The sequence below is a fragment of the Schistocerca americana genome, chromosome 1 (genome assembly GCF_021461395.2).
Source record: "Schistocerca americana isolate TAMUIC-IGC-003095 chromosome 1, iqSchAmer2.1, whole genome shotgun sequence".
Taxonomy (NCBI): Eukaryota; Metazoa; Arthropoda; class Insecta; order Orthoptera; family Acrididae; genus Schistocerca; species Schistocerca americana.
In genome coordinates, this window is record NC_060119.1 from 434162222 (window position 1) to 434189385 (window position 27164).

At 41.7% G+C, this 27164-nt stretch overlaps 1 protein-coding gene across 1 annotated transcript; it reads left to right on the forward strand.

Annotated features, from left to right (window-relative positions):
* Positions 1-19367: 19367 nt before the first annotated feature.
* On the forward strand, positions 19368-19910 carry LOC124625798 (ADP-ribosylation factor 4-like). The gene has a single exon (XM_047149256.1). It carries the CDS (start codon positions 19368-19370, stop codon positions 19908-19910), a length of 543 nt encoding a protein of 180 aa, XP_047005212.1.
* Positions 19911-27164: the final 7254 nt, after the last annotated feature.

Sequence of the window (27164 nt, forward strand, 5' to 3'; positions counted from 1 at the left end):
TTGAGAAGACAATTAAGAATTTCAGTGCCAGTATTGGCTTTATAGAAAAATGAGTCTTAAAAATGATATCAGACTTCGTAATAAAAATCTGAAGTGAAGACAGGTTCTAGCACTGACCATGCGTTATGCCATTAACGCGGCTACAGTGATGGCTAATCAATGGCATCACCGTATTAAAACTATTGACTTGACTCAAGCTCTAAAACAATTTTTGCTATAAATGTATTCAGAAAATAATTTATGACAAGGACATGTTTAAAGAGGTAGTAATTACCAGCTGCATTTCATTAAAGCTATAATTATCACAAAATATACAACAAAGAACGAAAGTACCTTCTGCCTACCGCGCAGTCATGATGAGCGCCAATAAGGAAGGAAAAAAATACAGTAGCAGATGTTGCGGCTTTATTGTTGCTTACACAAAAAAGAATTGAAAAGTTGACACAGAACACTTTTAAGCTATATATATAGTCATTCATGTTGTCTTTGGATTTGGGAAGACATCAATTTTTCTAAGAAAATTTTTATTATAGTGTCAGACTGCGGCAAGTCTCAGTCTGTGACTCGGACACCGAACCCTGACCTCTGTGGAGCTCATGGGCACAGCCTTGATCTCTAATACAATTTAATTAATGATACAACACACCGATTTCAGTTCCGATGGATTCGAAGACGTTGGATGACTGGAGTAGCGAAACAGGAGAATAAAGACTTCAAAACTGAAACGAGAACTTTCTAGAGAGAATGTTTTCTTGTGACATTGAATGTGGCAATTATATTTCATTTACTGTTACTTTTTGTTCTTGACATTAAAGTCCGGTTAATTATGCGCCCATAAAAGGAAAAGGAAAACAAAAAGAAAGCTGCCTCAGAGGGAAATGCAGCGTTCGTGTAAACCCTACGGCCTCGTAGCGAATGAACGACAATCACAAGGCAGCACTTACGTTATTTTGAGCAGAGCTAAAAAGCGTGGCGCCATGAAAGAGCGATATAAAAAAAGAGCCCTGGGGTAGCAGAGGCGGCAGTTAAATCGGTAATGAGGAGCCCGCGTCTCCAAGGGCCGTAAAGGGCCGCGGCTCAGCCCTGATCAAAGGCACTTCAATTAAGTGTTCTCCGCCCCCGCGGGGCGCGTCTAATAGTCTGCTCCCGGCGCCCGCCGTCTGCGCTCACCCCTGATCGGCGGACCGGCGGAGTCGTGTGATCAAGCTTGGCAGCCTTCATCTGTTTCTCGTTTTCAGGCATACATGTTTTTCATATTCCACCTAATTTTCCTTGCGTGCATGCTTATGCGGCTATAAAATCTGGGAATGAAGAGGATCGAAGTGTTTGAGATGTGCTGCTGTGGAAGATTGTTAAAAATCAGGTGGACTGATAAGTTAAGAAAATGAGGAGTTTCTCCGCAGAATCGGTGAGGAGAATAATACATGGAAACGCTAACAGTAAGAAGGGACTTGCTGATAGTGTGGGGTGGCAGGTTAACTATAGTAATAATAATAACAATAACAATTAGTGGGAAATATTAGAATATTCTCCGCCGTCTTCTACGAGAGCCTGGAAACAACTTATGTGGTCAGCCAGAAAGCGATGGAGAACATACTGACCATAGTTTCCAGTCTGCAAATCCACATTCTTGTCCAGCCCACTGAAAGAAATGTTTCTATTCTCTATTTACTCAGCGGTGTCAGGGACTATGATTACAAATGAAGATTTTGAGTTCTAATTATTTAAGGGGGGCAGGACGTCAACCAGACCGACTTGGAGTAGGAGAGGCACCACAGGACAATTTAATTTCCACTGTCTATACTTTTACAAATAAATTCATAAAACTTTGTCGGCATGACCAGGAAGGATTCAGAATTCACACTCACAGCAGTGGAAATTAAAAAAAAAAACTAACAAAATAATTTTTTTTCACATGCGAAATTTCATCATTTTTTCACATACTGTTCGCTGCATTTGTTGCTGTAGGTACACTTTTCTTCAGAAGTAAGAGACATTCCTCGATGAATTTTGCATAGCATACAACTATACTTGGAGGTGTATGAAACTCTAGAATTTTGCAAATCTATTAAAAACTGTGGTAAAAATGGAGATAATTAACTATAAAATTTGAGTTTTTCCTAGACATGAAGTTTAAAATGTAGCAGCTCATTAATTTTTTCATAAATGTAATAAATTCTAGTTTCATCTACCTGTAAGTATGGTTTGTATGCTGTGCAAAATTCGTCGAGAAATCTCTCGTACTTAGGAAGAAAAGCGTACCTATGGTAACAAATGCAGCCAATAGTAAGTGAAAAAAAAATGAAATTTCGCATGTAAAAAGATTTATTTTGTTAATGTTTTCGATCTTCCACTGCTATTAGTGTGAATCCTGAATCCTTCCTGATCACGCTGACAAGGTTTTATGAATATATTTGTAGAACTATAGACAGTGGAAATCAAAATGTCCTGTGATGCCTCCTCTGCTCCAAGTCCCCCCGTTTGACGTCCTACCCCCCCTTAATAAATTTTCACACTCACAACATAATAATATTCCTGACCATAAGACTAATAATAAATGTCTCTATCCTAAACAGCGCTATGAGGAATTCAGAAGCGACCTCTACGGTAAGTTTCCATTAAATGGTATTTCACCCCGACTTTTGATAATCAAAATAATTGCTCGCCACAAGAGTGGAGAATAAGTATCACCACTTGTCATGCGGATTTGTTAACATTACAGGCGGCACGCTAACAGTTACTTCTGCGAAGTCTAAGCGATCCAGGACGGTGTACAGTCCTCGCGATTTCGCTTCCTATGTGTGCCGAAAACATGAGTTCAATTGCGGTCAGGCTGTGACGTCATCCGAGGCATCACGTGCTCCGGCGTTTGAGTGACGTGGACCTTATGGTACCTGGGTGCAAATTGAAGTCTTGCCTCTCGGGCAGTATTTATACACGTGCGCAGCGGCCGGGCAAGAGAACACCTGCTTCCATCTGCTCTATGCCCCCGGTAGTAGCCTCTAAAGGCCGCTTTCGCAGACTCATAATATTTTATAACATCATTGTGCATTAATTTTGAATGTTCGTCATTTTTGTATGAATGTAGTTAATATGACTATAGTCACAGAAAAATATTTAGCTCGCCTACATATAAACTTTGCCGTATATAATTTTTAGCATGGAACTGACAGTAGAATATGACTCCTGAACTAAAACTTTAAGAGACCTTGTTTTTGTTGTTATTAACATCTAGGTCTTGAAACTTGTTATAGCTCTATTATTTAATAGATTACATCAAGTGCTGTAATCAGAACTTTATAGCATTAATATAACAGATACTTAACCTACTACGGACGTTTTTTTTCCAAATTTAGTTATCAATAAATTACTCGAAAACTATTAGAAGTAATTCAGTGGGGTTAATAATTAATGTTTTTCTACTAATTTTCATATTTCTAATATTTAGCGCCTTCAATTTTTCTTATAAACGTGGATTCTGACTAAAATTTTGCTCCGAAGAGGTTGAAACTTGTACCAGTTAATTTTGGCATACATCTGCACATTATGACCTATTATCGGCCTTATAGCTTTGTTATTTAGCGCCATTTGTTTTTTATTTAAAACGATGTATTTAGGGAAGGATAATCATCTGATCCATCTCAGATTTGACAGTTTAAACATTAGTATACTAAAGCACATGCTGACAAAGTTTAGAAAAGCAACTTTAACTTTTAACTTCATTCTTAAAGTATGGTGCAATACTCGTGTGCTACGCACTGACGCGTTATGGTGACGTGGCGCCAGTAGCAGTGAACTGGGGTTAAGTCCCGGCACACTCGCTCGCCTCTGTATTTCTCGAATGATACAGCGCTTGTTTCGGAACAATAGCACTTGTGTTAAGGCATCAGGGAATAACTTCCATGTACTAGAGGAAGCTGTAGAGAGTAAAAACTGTAGGGAAAAACACAGAACGGAATACATCCAACAAATCACTGATGACACTAGGTTCAAATGCTGCCGAAAGTCACCCAGAGTCAGCATTGCAGTGACAATGTTGTCAAAAAGAACGATACAATGTTTCTTCGGGCATACATGCATGAAGGAACATTCATCTTTCTTCTTAAAAACACAGGTACTGCAATATCGTATTTACCCGCTGCTACATTCAACTAAAATGTCCTCAGTGCCCAAATACAGGTAACGTCATTCAAATTTTTTTTTTGGTGAGAGACCCATGAACTGGATAGTGTACCTGGATATGTTACAGCAATTTTTGATGCCACAGATCGATGAGGATGACCAAGAACGAAATGTTTACTTCATGCAAGATGGTGCAACACCCCACTACCTGCTGAAGTCCGAGATTTTCTCAGTGACCGCTTTCCAGGTCAATGGATTGGCCGTGATGCGCCACATGCACGGCCGCCACGTTCCCCAGACCTGACACCACTCGATATCGTGTTTGTACCTCCTGTGCCGACTCGTCTACCTGAACTTGGAGCACGAATTTACGCAGCCATTGAGCAAGTTACACCTGCAATGCTACAGCGATTTTCGGAAATGGTTCACATCCGATTGGATGTGTGCAGGACAACCAACGGAAGCCACATAAAACATCTTTAGTTTAAGGTAAAAATCTTCATGTGTTTCCCTAGAAAATAACGCTAAATCCAGGTCTGTATCATCTTTGAATACATTTATATGAATTTTTTTAAGTTTCAAAGTCCTTTTTGAAGCATCCTGTAATTTTTATAAGCGAGATCTGACGAAACTGTGCAGAACTCTCAGGTTGCCATTACATGGCACTTGTTATAACTACCAACTACCTCCCAGTGGAGGTATCCCTGCGCGCAAAAAATCCTTCGCTCTACTAAGGTGCGTAACAATCAATCAACGGCATCATTTTAATAATGAATCATTATGAACCTGAGGAGTTAAACTGAAATCATTCAAAAATACTTATGTACTTAATGGATAACATTATCAAATTTCCGTCTCAAGTGAACTGGTATTTAACTTTAGCACTGATTAATTAGTTACTTATTCGCTAACCAACATATCACACTTCTATGCAGCTAAGTGTCCTCGTAGTTTGACCACACAATTGTATTAAAATCTGCACTTCTTCGTGTGTCATTCTGCAATCACCATTAGTGGAAAGGCATGTTTGATTTTATTTCTTGGCGGAAGCGTGTGCGAGTTAAACTGCTGGAACAATGTAACTGTCTCTGTCCAGTCAGGCAAAAGATCGAAACTACTGTCTGAACTAAATTGTAAAATTCAGTGGCGCAGGCGGCCTATGCCTTTTACTTGACAACAGTAGGAAAATACGAGACATGTCTCATTTCAGAAAGGACAGGAAGTGTTGAAAGTAATTGTCGTCAACATGAAAGTTGCTCGCAACACCACAATGCTTTAATGGCCATGTTGCTACTGGACTAGCTATGTCATTGTCCCCCATCGACTTTCGATCTGATTTTCCCTGCCAGTTATAAGGAGGATAGCCGGCCGAAATGGCCGTGTGGTTAAAGGCGCTGCAGTCTGGAACCGCAAGACCGCTACGGTCGCAGGTTCGAATCCTGCCTCGGGCATGGATGTTTGTGATGTCCTTAGGTTAGTTAGGTTTAACTAGTTCTAAGTTCTGGGGGACTAATGACCTCAGCAGTTTAGTCCTATAGTGCTCAGAGTCATTTGAACCATTTTTTTTATAAGGAGAATACCATCTTAACATGGACTCTGAACCACTGTGCAAATGAGCATTTTTCGTGTGAACGAAAATTACCAGAGTTTGGGGTTGGGTTGATTTTGGGGAAAAAGACCAAACAGCGAGGTCATCGATAGGGAAGGATTGGGCGAGAATTTGACCGCACCCTGTCAAAGGAACCATACCGGAATTTGCCTGAAGCGATTTAGGGAAATCACGTAAAACCCAAATCAGGATGGCCGGACGCGGGATTGAACCGTCGTCCTCCCGAATGCGAGGCCAGTGTGTTAACCACTGCGCCATCTCGCTCGATTTACCAGAGGTGAAAGAAGTGATAAACACCCTATGACTGACAATGGACTTAACCCGAGATCCATGGATCTGTAGTCTGGCACTTAACCACTGAGCCATAGAGCCACGGAATACATTTTAAAAGACATTTGGCATTACAAACGGAAACATTTTAGCAACACGGTACGGAAATCGCCAAGGGCAGTTTGCAGCACGTATTCGCAGTGTCAAAGCTACATGCATCAGCCGCTCAATTACAACAACAAACAATATATACAAGGAGAGGTTTCCTGGACATTGGAGGACCTACGAGGAGATTACAGTTGTTATACGTTTTGTGACTTACGGAAGATAATATGATCTGGGCAATTCTGATGAAGAGCAGGTGAACGAGATGATGACGGGTTCTTCCTTACGCAACGGGAAATGCTGCTACTTCTTCACGAGCGATTAGGAGACTGCCTGCAAATCACTCGTGCGACCTTTTCTAGAATGTTGCTCAAGTGCGTGGGAACTGTTCGACATAGGGCCGACGGGGAATATTGAACGTATACAGAGAACGGCAGTACGAATGGTCACAGGTTTGTTTAATCCTGGGAGAGTGCCACAGAAGTACTGAAGAAACTGAACTGGAAGACTCTTGAAGACAGAAGTAAACTATCCCGAGATATTATGTTAACGAAGTTTCAAGAACTGATTTTAAATGATTAGTCTAGGAATACACCACAACTCCGTACGTATCGCTCACAATAATTACTGCACGCGCAGAGGCATTCAAACAATCATTCTTCCCTCGCCACATACGTGAATGGAGCAGGAAGAAACGCCAATAACTAGTACAATGAGTCATACCCTCTGCCATGCACCTGACTGTGGTTTACAGAGTTTGGTTGTAGATATAGATGTGGATGTAAATGTAGTTGTCCTCTACCTTACGACAAAGCAAATGTACTCGCATGCTACACATTTTAAATGGAATTTTGTTTTTCTTGGAATGATTTTAAACGCCACAGGTAAGAGGAACATGAGACATATAACGTTACTTCTCGCAATCCAAATTTTTAACTTCGCTGCGGTGTTTGTTTAGCTGTATGTCGAGTTCTGTCACCCACTCACGTAACATTCAGTCAGACTCATTTATGCGTCACGTAACATCATGTCCACGAATCCAAAGATAATGAGTCTCTTGAATGGCCCTGATCAATAGTTAGTGGTGACTCGACTTTCTTGGTGGAGTCTCCCGCCGAAAGGTGACGTCGAAACTTATAAAACAAAGTCTAACAATCATAGGAAACCAGACATAACTTGTGGGTTACAGTAATTAAGAATCAATGACAAGACCGGTGCACGATGAGCAGTTTATTTAAATAGTTGAATAATTAAAAACGAGTGCATAGCTTTAGCAAAAACAGCAATTACTAAACGTAAAATATGTGATTTGGTCCGCCAGCAGCGAGAAGTAAGAAGGCAGTTTTATTCATGAATGAAATTTTCACACTGCAGCGGAGTGTGCGCTGATACGAAACTTCCTGGCAGATTAAAACTGTGTGCCGGAAAGAGACTCGAAATCGGGAGCATTTGGCGGCGAAAGCCAAAGGTCTCGACTTCAAGTCTCTGTCCGACATGCAGTTTTAATCTGCCAGCAAGTTTCGGCATTATTCATATTTTTAATGTGCCGCCCATGGTCTAACAGAAGTCGGCTAGCGCACAGCACTGAAGAGGACAGGATGTTGAAAACCATTCCAAGAAAAATAAAATTCCACTTCATTTCCAAATTTGTAGCAGGCGAGTACACTTATTTTGTCACAAAACAGGGGACATCTGCATCTACCTCTATATCTACATCTACATCTAAACTCTGCAAATCACAGTGAGGTACATGGCAGAGGGTACACTATGTGATCAATAGTATCCGGACACCTGGCCCCCTCCATCGGTAACGTTGATGACAGCTTCCACTCTCGCAAGCAAACGTTCAACCAGGTGCTGGAAGGTTGCTAGGGGAATTGCAGCCAATTCTTCACTGAGTGCTGCACTGAGGAGCCGTATAGACGTCAGTAGGTGAGGCCTGGCACGAAGCCGGCATTCCAAAAGATCCCAAAGGTGTTTTGTAGATTCAGGTCAGGATCCTGTGCAGGCCAGTCCATTTCAGGGATGTAACCACTCCGACACAGGTCGTGCATTATGAACAGGTGCTCAATCGTGTTGAAATTGCTCTTCAACAGGGGAAGCAATAAGGTGCTTAAATCATCAATATAGGCCTGTGCAGTGATAATGCCCGGCAAAACAACAATGCGTGCAAACCCCGTCCATGAAAAACACAACCACACCATAACACCACCGCCTCCGAATTTTATTGTCGGCACTACACACTCTGGTTGTTGACGTTCACCGCGATTCGCCATACATACACCCTGCCATCGGAATGCCACATTGTAAGCCTTGTTTCGTCACTCCACACAACGTTTTTGCTCTGTTCAAGCGTCGAATGTTTACTCTCCTTACACCACGCGAGGCGTCGTTTGTCATTTACTGGCGTGAAGTGTGGTTTGTGAGTAGCCGCTCGACCATGAAATCCAAGTTTTCTCAGCTCCTGCCTAACTCTCATAGTATTTCCAGTGGATTCTGATGCATTTTGGAATTTCTTTGTTATAGTCCTTATAGATGTCTGCCTGTTGCACATACGACCCTCTTCAACTGTCGGCGGTCTCTGTTAGTTCATTTACATCTACGTCATACTCCGCCAGCCAGCTAATGGCGTGTGGCGGAGGGTACTTTTGCTGCCGCTATCTGATCCCTCCAACACTGTTCCACTCGCGAATAGTACGTGGGTGAATGACTGTCGGTAAGCCTCTGTATTGGCTCTAATTTCTCGAATTTTCTCCGAGTGGTCAATACGCGAGATGTACACTCCTGGAAATTGAAATAAGAACACCGTGAATTCATTGTCCCAGGAAGGGGAAACTTTATTGACACATTCCTGGGGTCAGATACATCACATGATCACACTGACAGAACCACAGGCACATAGACACAGGCAACAGAGCATGCACAATGTCGGCACTAGTACAGTGTATCTCCACCTTTCGCAGCAATGCAGGCTGCTATTCTCCCATGGAGACGATCGTAGAGATGCTGGATGTAGTCCTGTGGAACGGCTTGCCATGCCATTTCCACCTGGCGCCTCAGTTGGACCAGCATTCGTGCTGGACGTGCAGACCGCTTGAGACGACGCTTCATCCAGTCCCAAACATGCTCAATGGGGGACAGATCCGGAGATCTTGCTGGCCAGGGTAGTTGACTTACACCTTCTAGAGCACGTTGGGTGGCACGGGATACATGCGGACGTGCATTGTCCTGTTGGAACAGCAAGTTCCCTTGCCGGTCTAGGAATGGTAGAACGATGGGTTCGATGACGGTTTGGATGTACCGTGCACTATTCAGTGTCCCCTCGACGATCACCAGTGGTGTACGGCCAGTGTAGGAGATCGCTCTTCACACCATGATGCCGGGTGTTGGCCCTGTGTGCCTCGGTCGTATGCAGTCCTGATTGTGGCGCTCACCTGCACGGCGCCAAACACGCATACGACCACCATTGGCACCAAGGCAGAAGCGACTCTCATCGCTGAAGACGACACGTCTCCATTCGTCCCTCCATTCACGCCTGTCGCGACACCACTGGAGGCGGGCTGCACGATGTTGGGGCGTGAGCGGAAGACGGCCTAACGGTGTGCGGGACCGTAGCCCAGCTTCATGGAGACGGTTGCGAATGGTCCTCGCCGATACCCCAGGAGCAACAGTGTCCCTAATTTGCTGGGAAGTGGCGGTGCGGTCCCCTACGGCACTGCGTAGGATCCTACGGTCTTGGCGTGCATCCGTGCGTCGCTGCGGTCCGGTCCCAGGTCGACGGGCACGTGCACCTTCGGCCGAACACTGGCGACAACATCGATGTACTGTGGAGACCTCACGCCCCACGTGTTGAGCAATTCGGTGGTACGTCCACCCGGCCTCCCGCATGCCCACTATACGCCCTTGCTCAAAGTCCGTCAACTGCACATACGGTTCACGTCCACGCTGTCGCGGCATGCTACCAGTGTTAAAGACTGCGATGGAGCTCAGTATGCCACGGCAAACTGGCTGACACTGACGGCGGCGGTGCACAAATGCTGCGCAGCTAGTGCCATTCGACGGCCAACACCGCGGTTCCTGGTGTGTCCGCTGTGCCGTGCGTGTGATCATTGCTTGTACAGCCCTCTCGCAGTGTCCGGAGCAAGTATGGTGGGTCTGACACACCGGTGTCAATGTGTTCTTTTTTCCATTTCCAGGAGTGTATGTGGGGGGAAGTAATATGTTGTCTGACCCCTCCTGAAAAGTGCTGTCCAGAAATTTCAGTAGTAAATCTCTCTGTAACGCTCTTTCACCAGCTAAACGAACCCGCGACGAAACGCGCCCCTCTTCGTTGGATCTTTTCCATCTCCTCTATCAGTCCTACCTGATAGGGATACCAGACAGATGAAAAATACTCAAATACAGGTCGAACAGCAAACAAGCGTCTTATAAGCCACTTCCTTCGTGGGTGAGTGACATTTCCTTAAGATTCTTCCGATGAATGTGAGTCTTGTGTCTGCATTTCCCGCTATCTGTCTTATATGGTCGTTCCACTTGGGTCGCTCTGGATAGTTACGCCTAGATATTTTACGGCAGATGCTGTCTCCAGCTGTTTGTCATCAATTGCGTAGCTCTAGAGTTGTGGATTTCTTTTCCCATGTATGCGCAATATATTACATTTATTTACGTTCAGTGTCAACTGACAGAGTCTGCATCATTCATCAGTTGTCTGCAGGTCGTTCTGCACATTCTTACTATCTCCTTACGTTGGTACTTTGGTATAAACAACTGCATCATCTGCAAATAACCTTAAAGAGCATCCGACGCTTTCTACTAGATGATTTATGTACATTGTGAACAGCAACGGTCCTATCACACTTCCCTGTGGTACTCCGGATATTACCTTTACATCTGTCGACTTAGTTCCGTTAAGAGTGACGTGTTGAGTTCTATCTGCAAGAAAGTCTTGAATCCAGTCGTAGATCTCATTAAACAGCAATACGGGACGGTATCAAATGCTTTACTGAAATCAAGGGACACGGCATCAATCTGAGCGCCATTATCCACTGCACTGTGGATCTCATGGAGGAACAGTGCGAGCTGAGTTTCGCAGGATCTCTGTTTGTGGAATCCATGTTGATTTTTACAGAGGATCTGTTCATTTTCCAAGAACGCCATAATTCTTGAGCATAAAACATGTTCCGTAATTCTACAACAGATTGACATCAACAATATATGTCTATAATTGTGTGGATCTGTCTTACTGCTTTTCTTAAAAACGGGAATGGCCTGCACTTTCTTCCAGTCATTAGATACCTTTCGTTGCTCAAGCGATCTACGATAAATTACTGCTAAAAGGGGAGTAAGTTCTTTCGCTTAACCTCTATAGAATCTTATAGGTATCTCATCTGGTCCTGAAGCCTTTCCACTGCTAAGCGATTGTAACTGCTTTCCAGTTCCGCGATCGGTTATCTGAGTATCTGCCATTTCGACGTTCGCACGACGATTGAAAGGAGAGACAGTTTTACGATCTTCCGTGGTGAAACATCTTCGGAAGATCGAATTCAGTATTTCGACCTTCTCTTTCTTATCTTCGGTACCGGTGTCGTCGCTGACAGAATGAATAGATAGATGATCTTGACCCGCTTACTGATTTTACATTCGACCAAAATTTCTTAGGGTGTTTACTCAAGTCAGTTGACAACGTCTTACTTTCGAAATCATTGAACGCTTCTCTCATTGCTCTTCTTACGTTCAATTTCCCTTCGTTCAACTTTTGTTTGTCAGCTAGGTTTTTACTTCTCGTGAATCTGAGATGAAGTGATCTTTATTCACGTAGCGCATTTCTAACACGGCTATTAAACCATGGCGAATATTTCCCATCTTTTAAAACCTTACTCGGAACAAACTTGTCTACGGAATATTGAACAATGCATTTAAATTTTTTCCATTTGTTCTCCACATCTTCGTCCTCATCACCGAATATTTGATGCTGACCACTGAGGTATTCAGGAATTTGTATCCTGTCACCCTTGCTGAGCAAATATATCTTCCTACCTTTCTTAACATTCCTTGTAGGACCCGTCGTCATAGATGCTGTCGCGGCCTTATGATCACTGATACCTTCCCCTACTTTAACTGATTCGATAAGTTCAGGTCTGTTTGTTGCCAGAAGATCTAAAACGTTACCCTCACTAGTTGGTTCTCTAATTGTTAGTCAACAGACGAGGTCGGCCTATACGCTTTTGTGGTGTACGTGTCCCTTCATGTTTCCACTTCGCTATCACATCGGAGGTAGTGGACCTAGGGATGTTTAGGAGTGTGGAAATCTCGCGTACAGACGTATGGTACAAGTGACAGCCTATCACCTGACCACGTTCGAAGTCCGTGAGTTCCGTGGAGCGCCCGATTCTGCTCTCTCATAATGCCTAATAAACTGAGGTCGCTGATATGGAGTACCTGGCAGTAGGTGGCAACACAATGCACTTAATATGAAAAACGTATGTTTTGTTGGTGTCAGGATACCTTTGATCAGATAGTGTACGTTCCATTGTACCAGTTATTAGGGTTTCCTCCAGCTCCATTCACGTATGGGGCAGGGGACGATGATTGTTTGAATGCCTTTGGGCGTGCAGTAATCATTCTAATCTTATCCTCACGATCCCTATGCAAGCGATATGTAGAGGGTTGCACCACATTCCTAGCTTAATCATTAAAAGCCATTTCTTGAAACTTTATTAACAGACTTTCTGGGGATAGTTTATGTCTATCTTCAGGAGTATTCCAGTTCAGTTCCTTCAGTATCTCTGTGATACTCTCCCACGGATTAAACGTTCAAATCCACCGTCGGTCCTATCTGGAACAGATCCCACACACGAGCAATATTCCAGAACCGGTCGCGCGGGTGAGTTGTAGGCAATCTCCTAATCGCTCTTGAAGAAGTAGCAGCCTTTCCTGTTGCATAAGAAAGAACCCTCGTACAGCTTATCTTCAACAGAAGTGTCCAGATAATATTTTCTCCCGTAAGTCACAAAATGTATAACAACTGTAGTCTCGTCGTAGGTTCGCCAATGTCCAGGAAACCTCTCCCTGGATGTATTTTATGTTATTGTAACTGTGCGGCTGGTGCTTGTAGCTTTGACACTGCGAATACGTGCTGCAAACTATCCTTGGCAATTTCCGATACCTGTTGACAAAATGTTTTCGTTGTGTAACGCAAAATGTGTCTTTTAAAATGTATTCTGGGGCTTTATGGCTCAGTGACTAAGTGCCAGACTACTGATCCATGGGTCTCAGGTTAAGTCCACTGTCAGTCATAAGGTGTTTTTCACTTCTTAATACGAAAAGCGCCGATTTGCACAGTGGTTCAGGGTCCGTGTTAAGATGTTATCCTCCTTATAAGTGGCAGGGTAAGTTAGTTTGAAAGTCGAAGAAGGACAGCGACATACCAACTTACATTATATCGAACTGTAATAGTTCATGGTAACTTAAGATGAAATATGTGATACTGTACTTGAGTGAATTTTTCTGAAATTGATGGATTATTATGATTGTTTAATGTAACAAAAAATTTGATAGCTCATTCAACCACATTTGTAGCAGAAAATATTGTTCACTCTCATCTCCTACAGGGACAACAACTTTCCATACTTTAGTGAATGCTTCAGAGCAACAGTACTGTCCACTACCTAGCATTATTCCCATAAACATGTAAATTACTTGTGCTTACTCAGGCTAAGTGTAACAGTAAAATTATTAAGAAAGTCAGTTTTTTTAAACATAAGCTATGGGCTATAGCTGTTGTGCTTTCAGTTATTATTATTATCCAAATAACCATAACCCTATTTATTACAAAGCAATTGTTATCCGTGCATTATAAGAACAAAGGTACTTGTCATTCACCTAACAGCAATCTTAAGTTATTGAATCTGTATAAACACATCAGAGCAAGCAGCGGTTGAAAAGTTATGTTTTAAAAATTTTCTTGAATTTTCACACAAATTGTCTCATGTTATTTTCTTTCTTTCACGAATAACTCTGTTCCATCAATGAACCAGCTAGAATTGACGCTCAAATATTTTGCCTCTGGTAATTTCCTTCTGTTTTGGCTAGTTAATTAAATGAACGTAAAATAAACAAATGTATATCGATTAATAGACTTTTAAATTTAAATCATTTCTTTGGATTTTTATTTTATGATCTTAATTTTGAGCTTTATGCCCTTTTCTAAACCAATACAGTTGCTCCTCCCGTCTCTTATTCTTTTCATGCTACTTTTGACGCAGCAACATCTGCAAGTCTGCTAATTTATTCACATTTGAGAACAGGTATTTTTATTTTGAAAAAAAAAATAGTCTTAAGCTGAGAGGACTGTAGAAGAGAAGGAATAACACAGCGAAGGTTTCACGCCTCCAGTTACTTCCCATTCACTTCCAAAATACTTCTAGCTGCTATAGATGGTTGCACAATCCCGGCATATGTATCAAATAGTTACTGTACGTCACAGACATTTTGGGTTAGATACAATAACAACCATCTCAAGTTTGGATATGACTCATGGGTACATTTGTCCACCACAATTATAAAAAAGATTACAGCTGTTTATTGTAAATATTCACATATATATTTATATATACAGGGTGTTACAAAAAGGTACGGCCAAACTTTCAGTAAACATTCCTCACACACAAAGAAAGAAAATATGTTATGTGGACATGTGTCCGGAAACGCTTAATTTCCATGTTAGAGCTCATTTTATTACTTCTCTTCAAATCACTTTAATCATGGAATGGAAACACACAGCGACAGAACGTACCAGCGTGAGTTCAAACACTTTGTTACAGGAAATGTTCAGCATGTCCTCCGTTAGCGAGGATACATGCATCCACCCTCCGTCGCATGGAATACCTGATGCGCTGATGCAGCCCTGGAGAATGGCGTATTGTATCACAGCCGTCCACAATACGAGCACGAAGAGTTTCTACATTTGGTACCGGGGTTGCGTAGACAAGAGCTTTCAAATGCCCCCATAAATGAAAGTCAAGAGGGTTGAGGTCAGGAGAGCGTGGAGGTCATGGAATTGGTCCGCCTCTACCAATCCATCGGTCACCGAATCTGTTGTTGAGAGGCGTACGAACACTTCGACTGAAATGTGCCGGAGCTCCACCGTGCATGATCCACATGTTGTGTCGTAGTTGTAAAGGCACAAGTTCTAGCAGCACAGGTAGAGTATCCCGTATGATATCATGATAACGTGCTCCATTGAGCGTAGGTGGAAGAACATGGGGTCCAACCAAGACATCACCAACAATGCCTGCCCAAACATTCACAGAAAATCTGTATTGATGATGTGATTGCACAATTGCATGCGGATTCTCGTCAGCCCACACATATTGATTGTGAAAATTTACAATTTGATCACGTTGGAATGAAGCCTCATCCGTAAAGAGAACATTTGCACTGAAATGAGGATTGACACATTGTTGGATGAACCATTCGCAGAAGTGTGCCCGTGGAGGCCAATCAGCTGCTGATAGTGCCTGCACACGCTGTACATGGTACGGAAACAACTGATTCTCCCGTAGCACTCTCCATACAGTGACGTGGTCAACGTTACCTTGTACAGCAGCAACTTCTCTGACTCTGACTTTAGGGTTATCGTCAACTGCACGAAGAATTGCCTCGTCCATTGCTGGTGTCCTCGTCGTTCTAGGTCTTCCCCAGTCGCGAGTCATAGGCTGGAATGTTCCGTGCTCCCTAAGACGCCGATCAATTGCTTCGAACGTCTTCCTGTCGGGACACCTTCGTTCTGGAAATCTGTCTCGATACAAACGTACCGCGCCACGGCTATTGCCCCGTGCTAATCCATACATCAAATGGGCATCTGCCAACCCCGCTTTTGTAAACATTGTACTGACTGCAAAACCACGTTCGTGATGAACACTAACCTGCTGATGCTACGTGCTCATGTACTTGATGCTAGTACTGTAGAACAATGAGTCGCATGTCAATACAAGCACCGAAGTCAACATTACCTTCCTTCAATTGAGCCAACTGACGGTGAATCGAGGAAGCACAGTACATAGTGACGAAACTAAAATGAGCTCTAACATGGAAATTAAACGTTTCCGGACACATGGACACATAACATCTTTTCTTTATTTGTGTGTGAGGAATGTTTTCTGAAAGTTTGGCCGTACCTTTTTGTAACACCCTGTATAATTATGAATAATCACCACATAATAGAAACAGGATTGATATGGATCTGCAAATAAGAACTGCATAAGTAGATGCATAATTAGTGTTCAATAATTCAACAAAGGTACTTTCTGCAGATCACTCTCTGCTGTTTTAATGAATTAATCACTCCAAGACGTCAATACAACAGCAGGCTGGCCAGTAGCATCTCTCAGAATTGTCAGTCAAATTAATCTCCATGATGTTCGTGCTTTCACAGTTTCTTGAAGATTCTGGAAAGACCAGCTATTTCACAAGGCAGAGCGCGTTTCACTGTTGCTTCTATATTACGCGCCTACTTACAGTTCACTATCTGTCATACACCTACATTTGGTGGAATACTACCGCATCTAGAAAAGCTGCATCTAAATCTAACTTCCTATGGCGTTCTTCTGGTATGAACTTTATCAGTCGTGAATTTCACTATGCACGACTTGGAACTTACGTTCCACGGATGGGGCTCCACCAAAGTGTAGCCTCTGCTGCCTTTTCGGGGAATAACGTTTGCACGATTCTTTCTTGGAAAAAAAAATCATAGATCTATTGCAGCTGCTCTGTCGATCTATGTGAAATTTCAGATTTTTTTCCTGTACCTTATTCAGAAATATGAAAGTATCAGTTACTATTGGTTATCCGTCTTGAGTTGACTTTAATTTAATTAAAGACAATTACACCAGATGCGTTTCACTTTTATTTATAAAGCATCTTCGGTAGTTATTCTGAAAATTGGATCCAATTTGTAGAATAACCACGGAAGATACTTTACAAATAAGAGTGAAACGCGTCTGTCTAATTCTCTTTAACTGAACTGCAGTCAGCTCAAGGCAGATATCCTGTAGTAATTGATTTTAATAGCAGCCGCGGAAGATGGCAATGCAAACAAACGTATAAGAAAAAATCGCTTACCGGTCAAACAACAAATACCTGATCCTTTATCTAATTTCAGTATCGCTCATTATATTATTATGCAAACAAGTATTCTAGAAATTTAGTTAAATGTTTTGCCCTAATAGATCCACTGAAGGAGGCCGCAGCAGTATTTGTGTTTTCTGCTACTCTCTTTGAGTCATTTTCAGTATCTGCACAGTCTAACAAATACAATCACGACACTCTCTGGTGTAAAAATTGTTACAGCGTGACAGCTGATGCGACACTATTGCTCGAGGCCGTGGGAAAGCAGACACTCACTTGTGTCGTAAGGACAATCTTTGTTTCTAATTATCTCCGACTTAATTAACGAAATGATTGCTATATTTTTGAGTTCCGCTGAACTATCATGAAATACGTAGGAAAGCACCCGAATCACACTCGCTCAGTGGCATAAGCTATAACTTCTTCATGAAGAAATATTTTTGAATATGCGTATATTTGCAGGTTATTCTGCTGAAAGCAAGCGAATATAAACATATATTTCATGCATGAGAGTTATATTTCTGTTGTTGTTTGTTGTTATTATAGGCACTTTCAAAATGGTTCAAGTAGCTCTGAGCACTATGGGACTTAACATCTATGGTCATCAGTCCCCTAGAACTTAGAACTAGTTAAACCTAACTAACCTAAGGGCATCACACAACACCCAGTGATCACGAGGCAGAGAAAATCTCTGATCCCGCTGGGAATCGAACCCGGGAACTCGGACCCGGGAAGCGAGAACGCTACCGCACGACCACGAGCTGCGGACATAGGTACTTTCCTTGACAGTCAAAAAATTCTTACACTCCACTCTACTTTCTATTACACGAATGTGTTTGTAAATATTGCTGCTTCTGCTTCAAAAGCGAATGTGTTGATGGTTCTAGCCGTTTGTGGCTGAGATTTAACAACAATTGTGGAATTGGTTTTGACTGTGTTAGGGAACAGTTTTATTGCTTTTGACAATTTGTCATCACGTCTGTGTGGTTTTCCCTTAAGATACAATTGTTGTGACTTATTTAGTACATTAAATAATGTAGATGTTACATTCCATATAGGTTTCCTACGTTCCACATTCAATGATTTGGCTGAAAGTGTAATGAACAAAACTCCGCTTTGTTGGGTAGATGTAAGACGTCTATCTGCAAAAGATAAGGTGTTCTGGAATTTTTGTAACATTACGTACACTGATAATATTGGCACTCATCCAACATCGTATTCAGAAGTGCAGCTTGCTTGCCGCTTGGGGCGCTGCTGTCGCTGTGGGTAACAGAAACAAAACGGAGTGTCGCGATTCTTATGTTAAACTGTGGTATCTGCCAGCCTCAAAGTACTCTAAAGCTAACAGTTTTGCGATATGGAACGCTTATCGCTCGTTTAGACACGCTATTTCTGCGGGCGATGGCTAAGTAAATACGAAATGACGCACGCGAAAATACTAAACGTGCTTTTTAGTTGTTGCCAACTTGACTGGATCTCTATTCCTTGAATAACTAACCGGGGGATAAAATGGTATCGTACAACGTGCACTCCAAGTTAATCCGTGGTTACCCTACTCTTCGAGTAGACAACCCTGGATTTATCTCAAGATTGTAGAACCAGCCCTGTGAGCATCTTTACGTAAGTAACACTGATTTGTCAATCTATAACGTTTTATGTATTGTGAGCCATGGACGCTATACTAACACGAGTATTTGTTTTCGTAGTGCAAATCTTTTACGAACGGCAGGGTTATGATTCTTACGCTTATTGCATATTTGATTTGTGAACTGGAGTGACTGAGATGTTTGTAACGTAAATAAATTTGCAACAACCAAGAACTGATCTTAAAATGAACTGAACTAATTATAATTCTTCCTTAACATACTTCATTCATTTTATTTAGCTTCCACAAACAATAAATATTGTACAAATTCTTCGTTATCGAGACTGCCAACAGGGTGCTATATACATGGAAGTGGAAAGTGGCTATGTGGTACTCTCTGGTTTTATCTTTAGAGCAGTCCAAGATAATATCTCTGACGTAGTTCATACACACTTTGTTTTGATAAAATTACGAAAATGGTGTGAGCAGGGTTAGTTGTTATTTGTATTGTTTACTTTCTATGTGTCATCATACAGTGGTTTCTCAACGATGGGGCTAACTTTTTCTACGTTCGTACGGAAGTTATTTGGCAGGAAGCAACTTCGAATATTAATCGTCGGACTGGGCTCTGCAGGCAAAACTACTATTTTGTACCGGATGAAAATGGGAGAAGATGTTACTCCCATGCCAACTCTCGGATTCAATGTGGAAACAGTTGAGTATAAAAACATCTGTTTTATTGTGTGGGATGTCGGCGGGCAGGACAAGGTGAGAAGGCTGTGGCAGCAGTACTACGCGAACACGTTCGCCATTATTTTCGTCGTTGACTCGACCGACAAGGAGCGGATGCCCCTCGCCTCGTCCATTCTGCACAGCCTGCTAGACGAGGAGGAGCTGTCGGACGCCTTGGTGCTGGTGTACGCCAACAAGCAGGACCTTCCACACGCCCTCTCGGTCGTGGCCGTCAAGGACATGCTGCGGTTGGATAGTGTCCAGCACAGGAAGTGGTACATCCAGGGGACTTGCGCCGTTACCGGAAGCGGACTGTATGAAGGTCTGGACTGGCTTGCAGACCACATTTCCAACAAGTAACTGTTTCATTTTGTTTCCGTACACATTAACTTTACCTATGCCTTACTAATAAATCACACACTAAGAAATCCACTCAGCATGGGCACTACGTTACAAGTGGCCAGTGAAATAAAATAGTTTCCGTATACTTCTTGCCAGGCTGGATGTAAAGGACGGACAAGGAACGTGGAAAATTACGGTATTAAGAGTATACGGAGGTGTGTACGCGTTGTGAGCTTTATTGGCCATAAAATCACCTTTATATTTGTTTCAGTGTATACAAAAAATTTTCTCCGTGAAAAACGTCTGACTTAAAAATTCTTCAGTGAAAATTTCATCCGATTATAAATTTCTCTTAGACCTCCACCAATCCTCCCTGCTGTCAAAATGATCATTACTTGTCATTTGAAAATAAATTATTTAGACATGCCACGGGCATCCTGTGAGCGATAGAAAATGAACTGCTAACCTCCGCAATATCTACACACATATTGTCCATTTCTTTTGCGAATTCACATTTAACTGTGAAGGCAAGTGTTGCAACAGGAGAAATCTCGAGTCGAACAGAGAAAACTCAAATTTTTTAACAAGCAAAACCAGAAGATGACATCATTAACGCAGCTAATCATAGTATCAGTTCCCTCCTACATCTCTTCACGCAGAAGAGAAAAATACGACTTCATACGAGTTGTCTCGGTAACCGAATAGTATCATTTATTTCTTAGATAAGCCTATCATTTATTCGCACAAAGACAAATGGTTCTAAGAGGTTGTTAGAAAACTGGGCAGTACTGAGTTATTGGCATAGGCAAAAATTTTAAACACGCACGTCAGCTTGTTACCTTACAATATTGGATATTTATTACATTCAGTCCTTGTTGTTCACGAGCTGAAGAAATAAGCTTCGCTTTTGTTGTTTGTGGAGCGGATGAGACGTAGTCACTGTTATGTTTCCGCTAAACCGAAATGTTACCTACAGTGATGGAGTGTTTGGATAAGTCATGAAGCTATGTAGTGTGAATTTTAAGTTATCCTCGGTATGTAGGCTAATCGGTTACTGGGATGCAGTTGGAAAAAATCAAGTACAGCAGGTATTTCGAAAGGCAACCTCGGAATCATTCTCAAGGTAAGAAAAATTGTATTTCGATAATTACGATGGCATTGCCTTCCGAAACATGGGATGTGCAATACAGGGCGTTTCGAAGCGGACTTCACAACTTTAAAAATTCACACAAATTTATTGAAAGAAGATACAGAGCTGAGTCTAGTGTTCTTTTACAGGGAAACACATCAAGTTTTTTTACCTTACACTAAAGAAGTTTTATGTGGCTTCCGTTGGTTATCCTGCACACATCCCATCGGAAGTCAATTTCTTCCCAAACTTGCTGTAGCATCGCAGGTACAACTTGCTCAGTGATTGCGTAAATTCGTACTCTAAGTTCAGGTAGAGAAGTCGGCACAGGAGGTACAAACACGATATTGAGTGGTGTCAGGCGTGGGGAACGTGGGGGCCGTACATGTGGCGCATCACGGCCAATCCATTGACCTGGAAAGCGGTCCCTGAGAAAATCTCGGACTTCAGCACCATAGTCATGTAGTAAAGTAACATTGTTTACTGTAATTTTAACAATTGGAAGCAATTATTCGTAATCCTAGTTTGATATTGTAGTTAGAGAACAATGTTCACTTGCATTATTTCCATGGCTGGACGATATCTAGAAATCTGGCAAAGCTGTGATGTTTAGTTTGACTCTTTTCTTATATTTAGTATTGTCTTATGCAAATGCCCCCTCTTAGAGTGGGCATTTTACTATCTGATGCAGGCAGGTTTTCTAACCTTTAGTACTTGTTTCTGTAGCGTCTCAACAAGACCAGAATGAAAACGCTAACAAAGAACATTCAGCTAATAATGACTGAAATTTTAGGGTTAAGTATTAATTTTATTAACCAAATATATTACTTTACTCCAACTCCCTTATTCATTTATCACAAAAATATTAACCTCAGTAATCTCCATTTAAGTATGAATGTATTGTCTCCTGCAGCTTCCACTTACAAATTGTATTTAACTACAATTCTGATAGCGAAAACCAGACTCATTTTTATGTTTGAATAGTACAGAGCTATGCAGCTGGCCATTAATGAAATTGAGTTATTGTCTTCATCTACCATCTAGCAAACTGAAGCTGAGTAATTTTCAAGAATAATTGCCTATCGATTGCGCTGGTCCCTAACGGTATACATCGAATGTTCTACTCGATGTCGACCACACGACTGTAGTGACGCGAATTGTGATAAACGTTTAGTGCGTTACCAACGGAACATAGTTTATCGTTTTTGCTTGTGAATAACAATGAGTCGATGCGAGTGCCAATGTCTCACATGGAGAATTATAATTCCTCGGTTAAGTAGTGTGGAAAGTCTTAAGTTTTGTTGGGAATTCGGATTGCTTCCTAATGAGGATAGCAGCAATTGAGTGGAATGTCATGGACTCATCTCCGTGGAACTTCGCAAGACAGATGCAGATGCTGATTTTCCTTTGCAATTGTACTGTACCTAGTGTGACAAGAGAACGTCTGTAAGAACCACCACATGGTTTGAGGGTTCCAAGTTATCGATGAAAAAAATATTTTAATTTGTTGTTGGGTAAGAGACTGTACGCTACAAACGGCAGTTTGTAAAACGTAATAGTCCACAAACACCTTGTGCGACTACAAATGTTTCTTTCAAGATGTCTGTCACCTCATAGTCACTAATGAGAGTGTTCCAATCGTTGCGTAGAAGAAGGTTGTCGAATTAGACGAATAGTATATAGCTAATAGGAAATACCAGGAAGGACTACTGTTGAAAAAAAATTGAATGTATTGGGCTATTCGGTAGCACTGAAAGGGGATCTCGCAAGTGCTTCGTAGTTTGGATTTATTCAAGTGGGAAGAAAACTTTAGCCACTCTGATATAGCACTTTATATCATCAGGCACAAAAGCGATAACAGATGGCTTTGAGTCGTACAACACCTTAAAGAAAGAATGGTTTCAACATGAATTGGTGAATTATTATGTTGAGTTTGTATCTTGGGACGACCAATCTGTTCATAAACAGAACACTGATCGCTTGTGGAAACCTGTCAAATTTTCCATAAAAAGAGAGGTGCGTCTGGAGATAGGGACGAACTCTACCTCTTCCAATACACACATTTCCACAACTTAAGGTGGCGTGGAAAAATGGACCATCGTGATACTCTCCCGATATTTCTGGTTGACGCAGTATGAGAGTACCCGGTTATGGGGACAAATGATGGCTGTCGGCATCTTACTGAACACAAGGAGTAGCGCTTGAAGTAGACTTGGCTGACGAATAAAATAAGAAATGTTACAGCTTTCATATTAAGTTAACTGTAACTTAGTAAACGTTCATCCTTTGTCGTTGCTCTAGTGAATGCTGTAAACTCGTGCCATCACAGTCGTGTGGTCGCCATAAAGTCGCACATTCGATATATATCGTTAGGGGCTCTCGCGTGCGCTAAATAATCATTCTTGGAAATAATCGAATGCTGCAGTTCACGCGTCTTCCAACCTATCATAATTAAAAAGCGAGCAAGTTTCATGAAAACGGATCGAGTATAACATGGTCCAACAGAAACAGTATGGTACATACACAGGGTTTACTACAAAACGTTAAGTTAGCATTTCATAAACGATTCTGTACAACAAAATAGCGTAATCCATAGTCCAAGTATTGTTTGATGGTAGTACGATAGTGATAAACATAATACTTTTATCCAGTGAAATACCTATTCAACTCACATTATTTTCAATGAAACCGTATTCTTCGTAATGGAATCTAGAAGCGACTGAAAAGACGACTACATCGTTAAGGCTTTACAGTCATCTCCACATACACATTTAAATCTAAAGCAATAGTCTGTAATCTAAGAGTAGTACTTACAACCTACGTCCTCAAATATTTGCTGGATGTACTCCATTCTCTGTCTTCCTCTACAGTCTTTGCCCTCTGCAGCTCCCTCTAGTTCCATGGAAGTCATTCCCTCATGTCAACAGATATCCTATCATCCTGTCCCTTCTCCTTACCATTGTTTTCCACATGCTCCTTTCCTCTCCGATTCGGCGCAGAACCTCCTCATTCCTTACCTTATCTGTCCACCTAATTTTCAACATTCGTCTGTAGCACTACATCTCGAATGCTTCGATTCTCTTCTGTTCCGGTTTCCCACAGTCCATGTTTAATGCTGTGCTCCAGACGTACATTGTCAGGAATTTCATTCTCAAATTAAGGCCGATATTTGATCTTAGTAGCGTTCTCTTGGCCAGGAATGCTCTTTTTGCCATTGGTAGTCTGCATTTGATGTCCTCCTTGCTCCGACCGTCATTGATTGTTTTACTGCCTAGGTAACAGAATTCCGTAACTTCATCTACTTCGTGACCATCAATCCTGATGATAAGTTTCTCGCTGTTTCAATTCTAATGCTTCTCATTACCTTCGTCTTTCTTCGATTTACTTTCAATCCATACTCTGTACTCGTTAGACTATTCATTGCGTTTAGCAGATCATGTAATTCTTCTTTACTTTCACTCAAGATAGCAATGTCATCAGCTAATCGTATCATTGATATCCATTCACCTTGAATTTTAATTACACTCTTGAACCTTTCTTTTACCTCATCACTGCTTCTTCGATGTACAGACTAAACAGTAGGGGCGAAAGGCTACATCCTTGACGTACATCCTTTTTAATATGGGCATTTGGTTCTTGGTCGTCCACTCTTATTATTCCCTCTTGGCTGTTGTACATATTGTATATGACCCATCTCTCCATATAGCTTACCCCCACTTTTTTCAGAATTTCGAACATCTTGCACCATTTTCATTGTCGAACGCTTTTTTCAGGTCGACAAATCCTATGAACGTGTCTTGATTTTTCTTTAGTCTTGGTTCCATTATTAACTGCAACGTCAGAATTGCCTCTCTTGTGCCCTTACCTTTCCTTAAGCCAAACTGTTTGTCATCTAGCACATTTTCAATTTTCTTTTCCATTCATCTGTATATTATTCTTGTCAACAACTTGGAGGCGTGAGCTGTAAAGCTGATTATGAGATAATTCTCCCACTTGTCAGCTCTTGCCGTCTTCGGAATTGTATGGATGACGCTTTCCGGAAGTCAGATGGTATGTCGCCAGACTCATACATTCTAGACACCAACGTGAATAGTAGTTTTGTTGTCACTTCCCCCAATGAGTTTAGAAATTCTGATGGAATGTTATCTATTCCTCCTGCCTTATTTTATCTTAAGTCCTCCAAAGCTCTTTTAAATTCTGATTCTAATACAGGTTCCCCTATCTCTTCTAAATCGACTCCTGTTCTTCTTCTATCACATCAGACAGATCTTCCTGCTCATAGGGGCTCTTTCAACCTATTCACTCTCTCCTCTGCATCTGGCAGTGGAATTCCCGTTGCACTCTTAATGTTATCACCCTTGCTTTTAATGCCACCGAAGATTGTTTTGACTTCCCTGTATGCTGAGACCGTCCTTCCGGCAATCATTTCTTTTTCGATGTCTTCACATTTTCCCCCGCACTTCCTATTTCTTTCATTCCTCAGCGATTTGTATTTCTTTATTCCTGAGGTTCCCAGAACATTTTTGTACTTCTTCCTTTCATCGATCAATTGAAGTATTTCTTCTGCTACCCATTGTTTCTTCGCAGTTATCTTCTTTGTACGTATGTTTTCCTTCCCAACTTCTGTTATCGCCCTTTTTGAGATGTCCATTACTCTTCAACTGTACTGCCTACTGACCTATTCCTTATTATTGCATCTATAGCCTTAGAGAACTTCAACCATATCTCGTCATTCCTTAGCACTTCCGTATCCCACTTGTTTGCGTATTGACTCTTCCTGATTAATGTCTTAAACTTCATCCTACTCTTCATCACTACTATATTGTGACCTGAGTCTATATCCGCTCCTGGGTACGCCTTACAATCCAGTATCTGATTTCGGAATCTCTATCTGCCCATGATGTAATCTAACTGAAATCTTCCCGTATCACTCGACCTTTTCCAATATGTCTCCTCCTCTTGTGGTTCTTGAACAGAGTATTCGCATTTACTAGTTGAAATTTGTTACAGAACTCAATTAGTCTTTCTCCTCTCTCATTTCTTGTCCCAAGTCCATATTCTCCTGTAACCTTTTCCTCTACTCCTTCCCCTACAACTGCATTCCAGTCCCCCATGACTATTAGATTTTCATCCCCCTTTACATACTGTATTACCCTTTCAATATCCTCATACACCTTCTCTATCTCTTCATCGTCAGCTTGCGACGTCGGCAGGTATACCTAAACTATCATTGTCGGTGTTGGTTTGCTGTCGATTCTGCTAAGAACAACGCTGTCACTAAACTGTTCACAGTTACATAACGTCTGTCCTACCTCGCTATTCATAACGAATCCAACTACCGTTAAACCATTTTCTGCTGTTGTTGATATTACGCTATACTCATCTGACCAGAAATCCTTGTCTTCTTTCCACTTCGCTTCACTGACTTCTCTATTAACTCTAATTTCTCGTTGACGTCATTTCGTGAGACGTGGGAGGAAGTAATATGTTGTTCGACTCTCCGCGAAAAGGACCCTCTTGAAATATCGATAGTAAATCTCTGCGTGATGCACAACGACTCTCTTGTAGTGCCTATCATTGGAGTTTGTTGACTATAACTGTAACTCTCTCGCGCTGACTAAAACGGTCTCCTGACGAATGGCGCTGCTCTTCGTTGGATCTTCGCTATCTTTTCTATGAATCCTACCTGGCAAGCGTTCAATACGGATGAGCAGTACTCAGAATCGGTCGAACAAGCGCCTTGTTAGCCATTTCTTTAGAGGATGAATTACATTTCTTTAAGAATCTCCCTATGAATCACAGTCTGGCGTCTGCTTTTCCCGCTATTTATTGTATGTCATCGTTCCACTTCAGGTCGCACCGGATTGATACCCCTAGTTATTTTACAGTAGTTCCTGTTTCCAGCAATTTGTCATCAACATTGTAGTTGTACGGGTAAATATTGCATTTAATAATTGTAAAGAATCCGCCTCGACTGCAAATAGAAACCGGAAGTTGACCTAGGTTTCGGCCCGGATAATCATGCCTTCTTCGGAACACTCTAAAACTACAAATTGCCTAAAGAGGAATGGTCCAGCATTAATACAGAACGCCCAAAAGGGCAAAAGACTCGCGTTTGTATTAATGTTGGACCATGCCTCTTT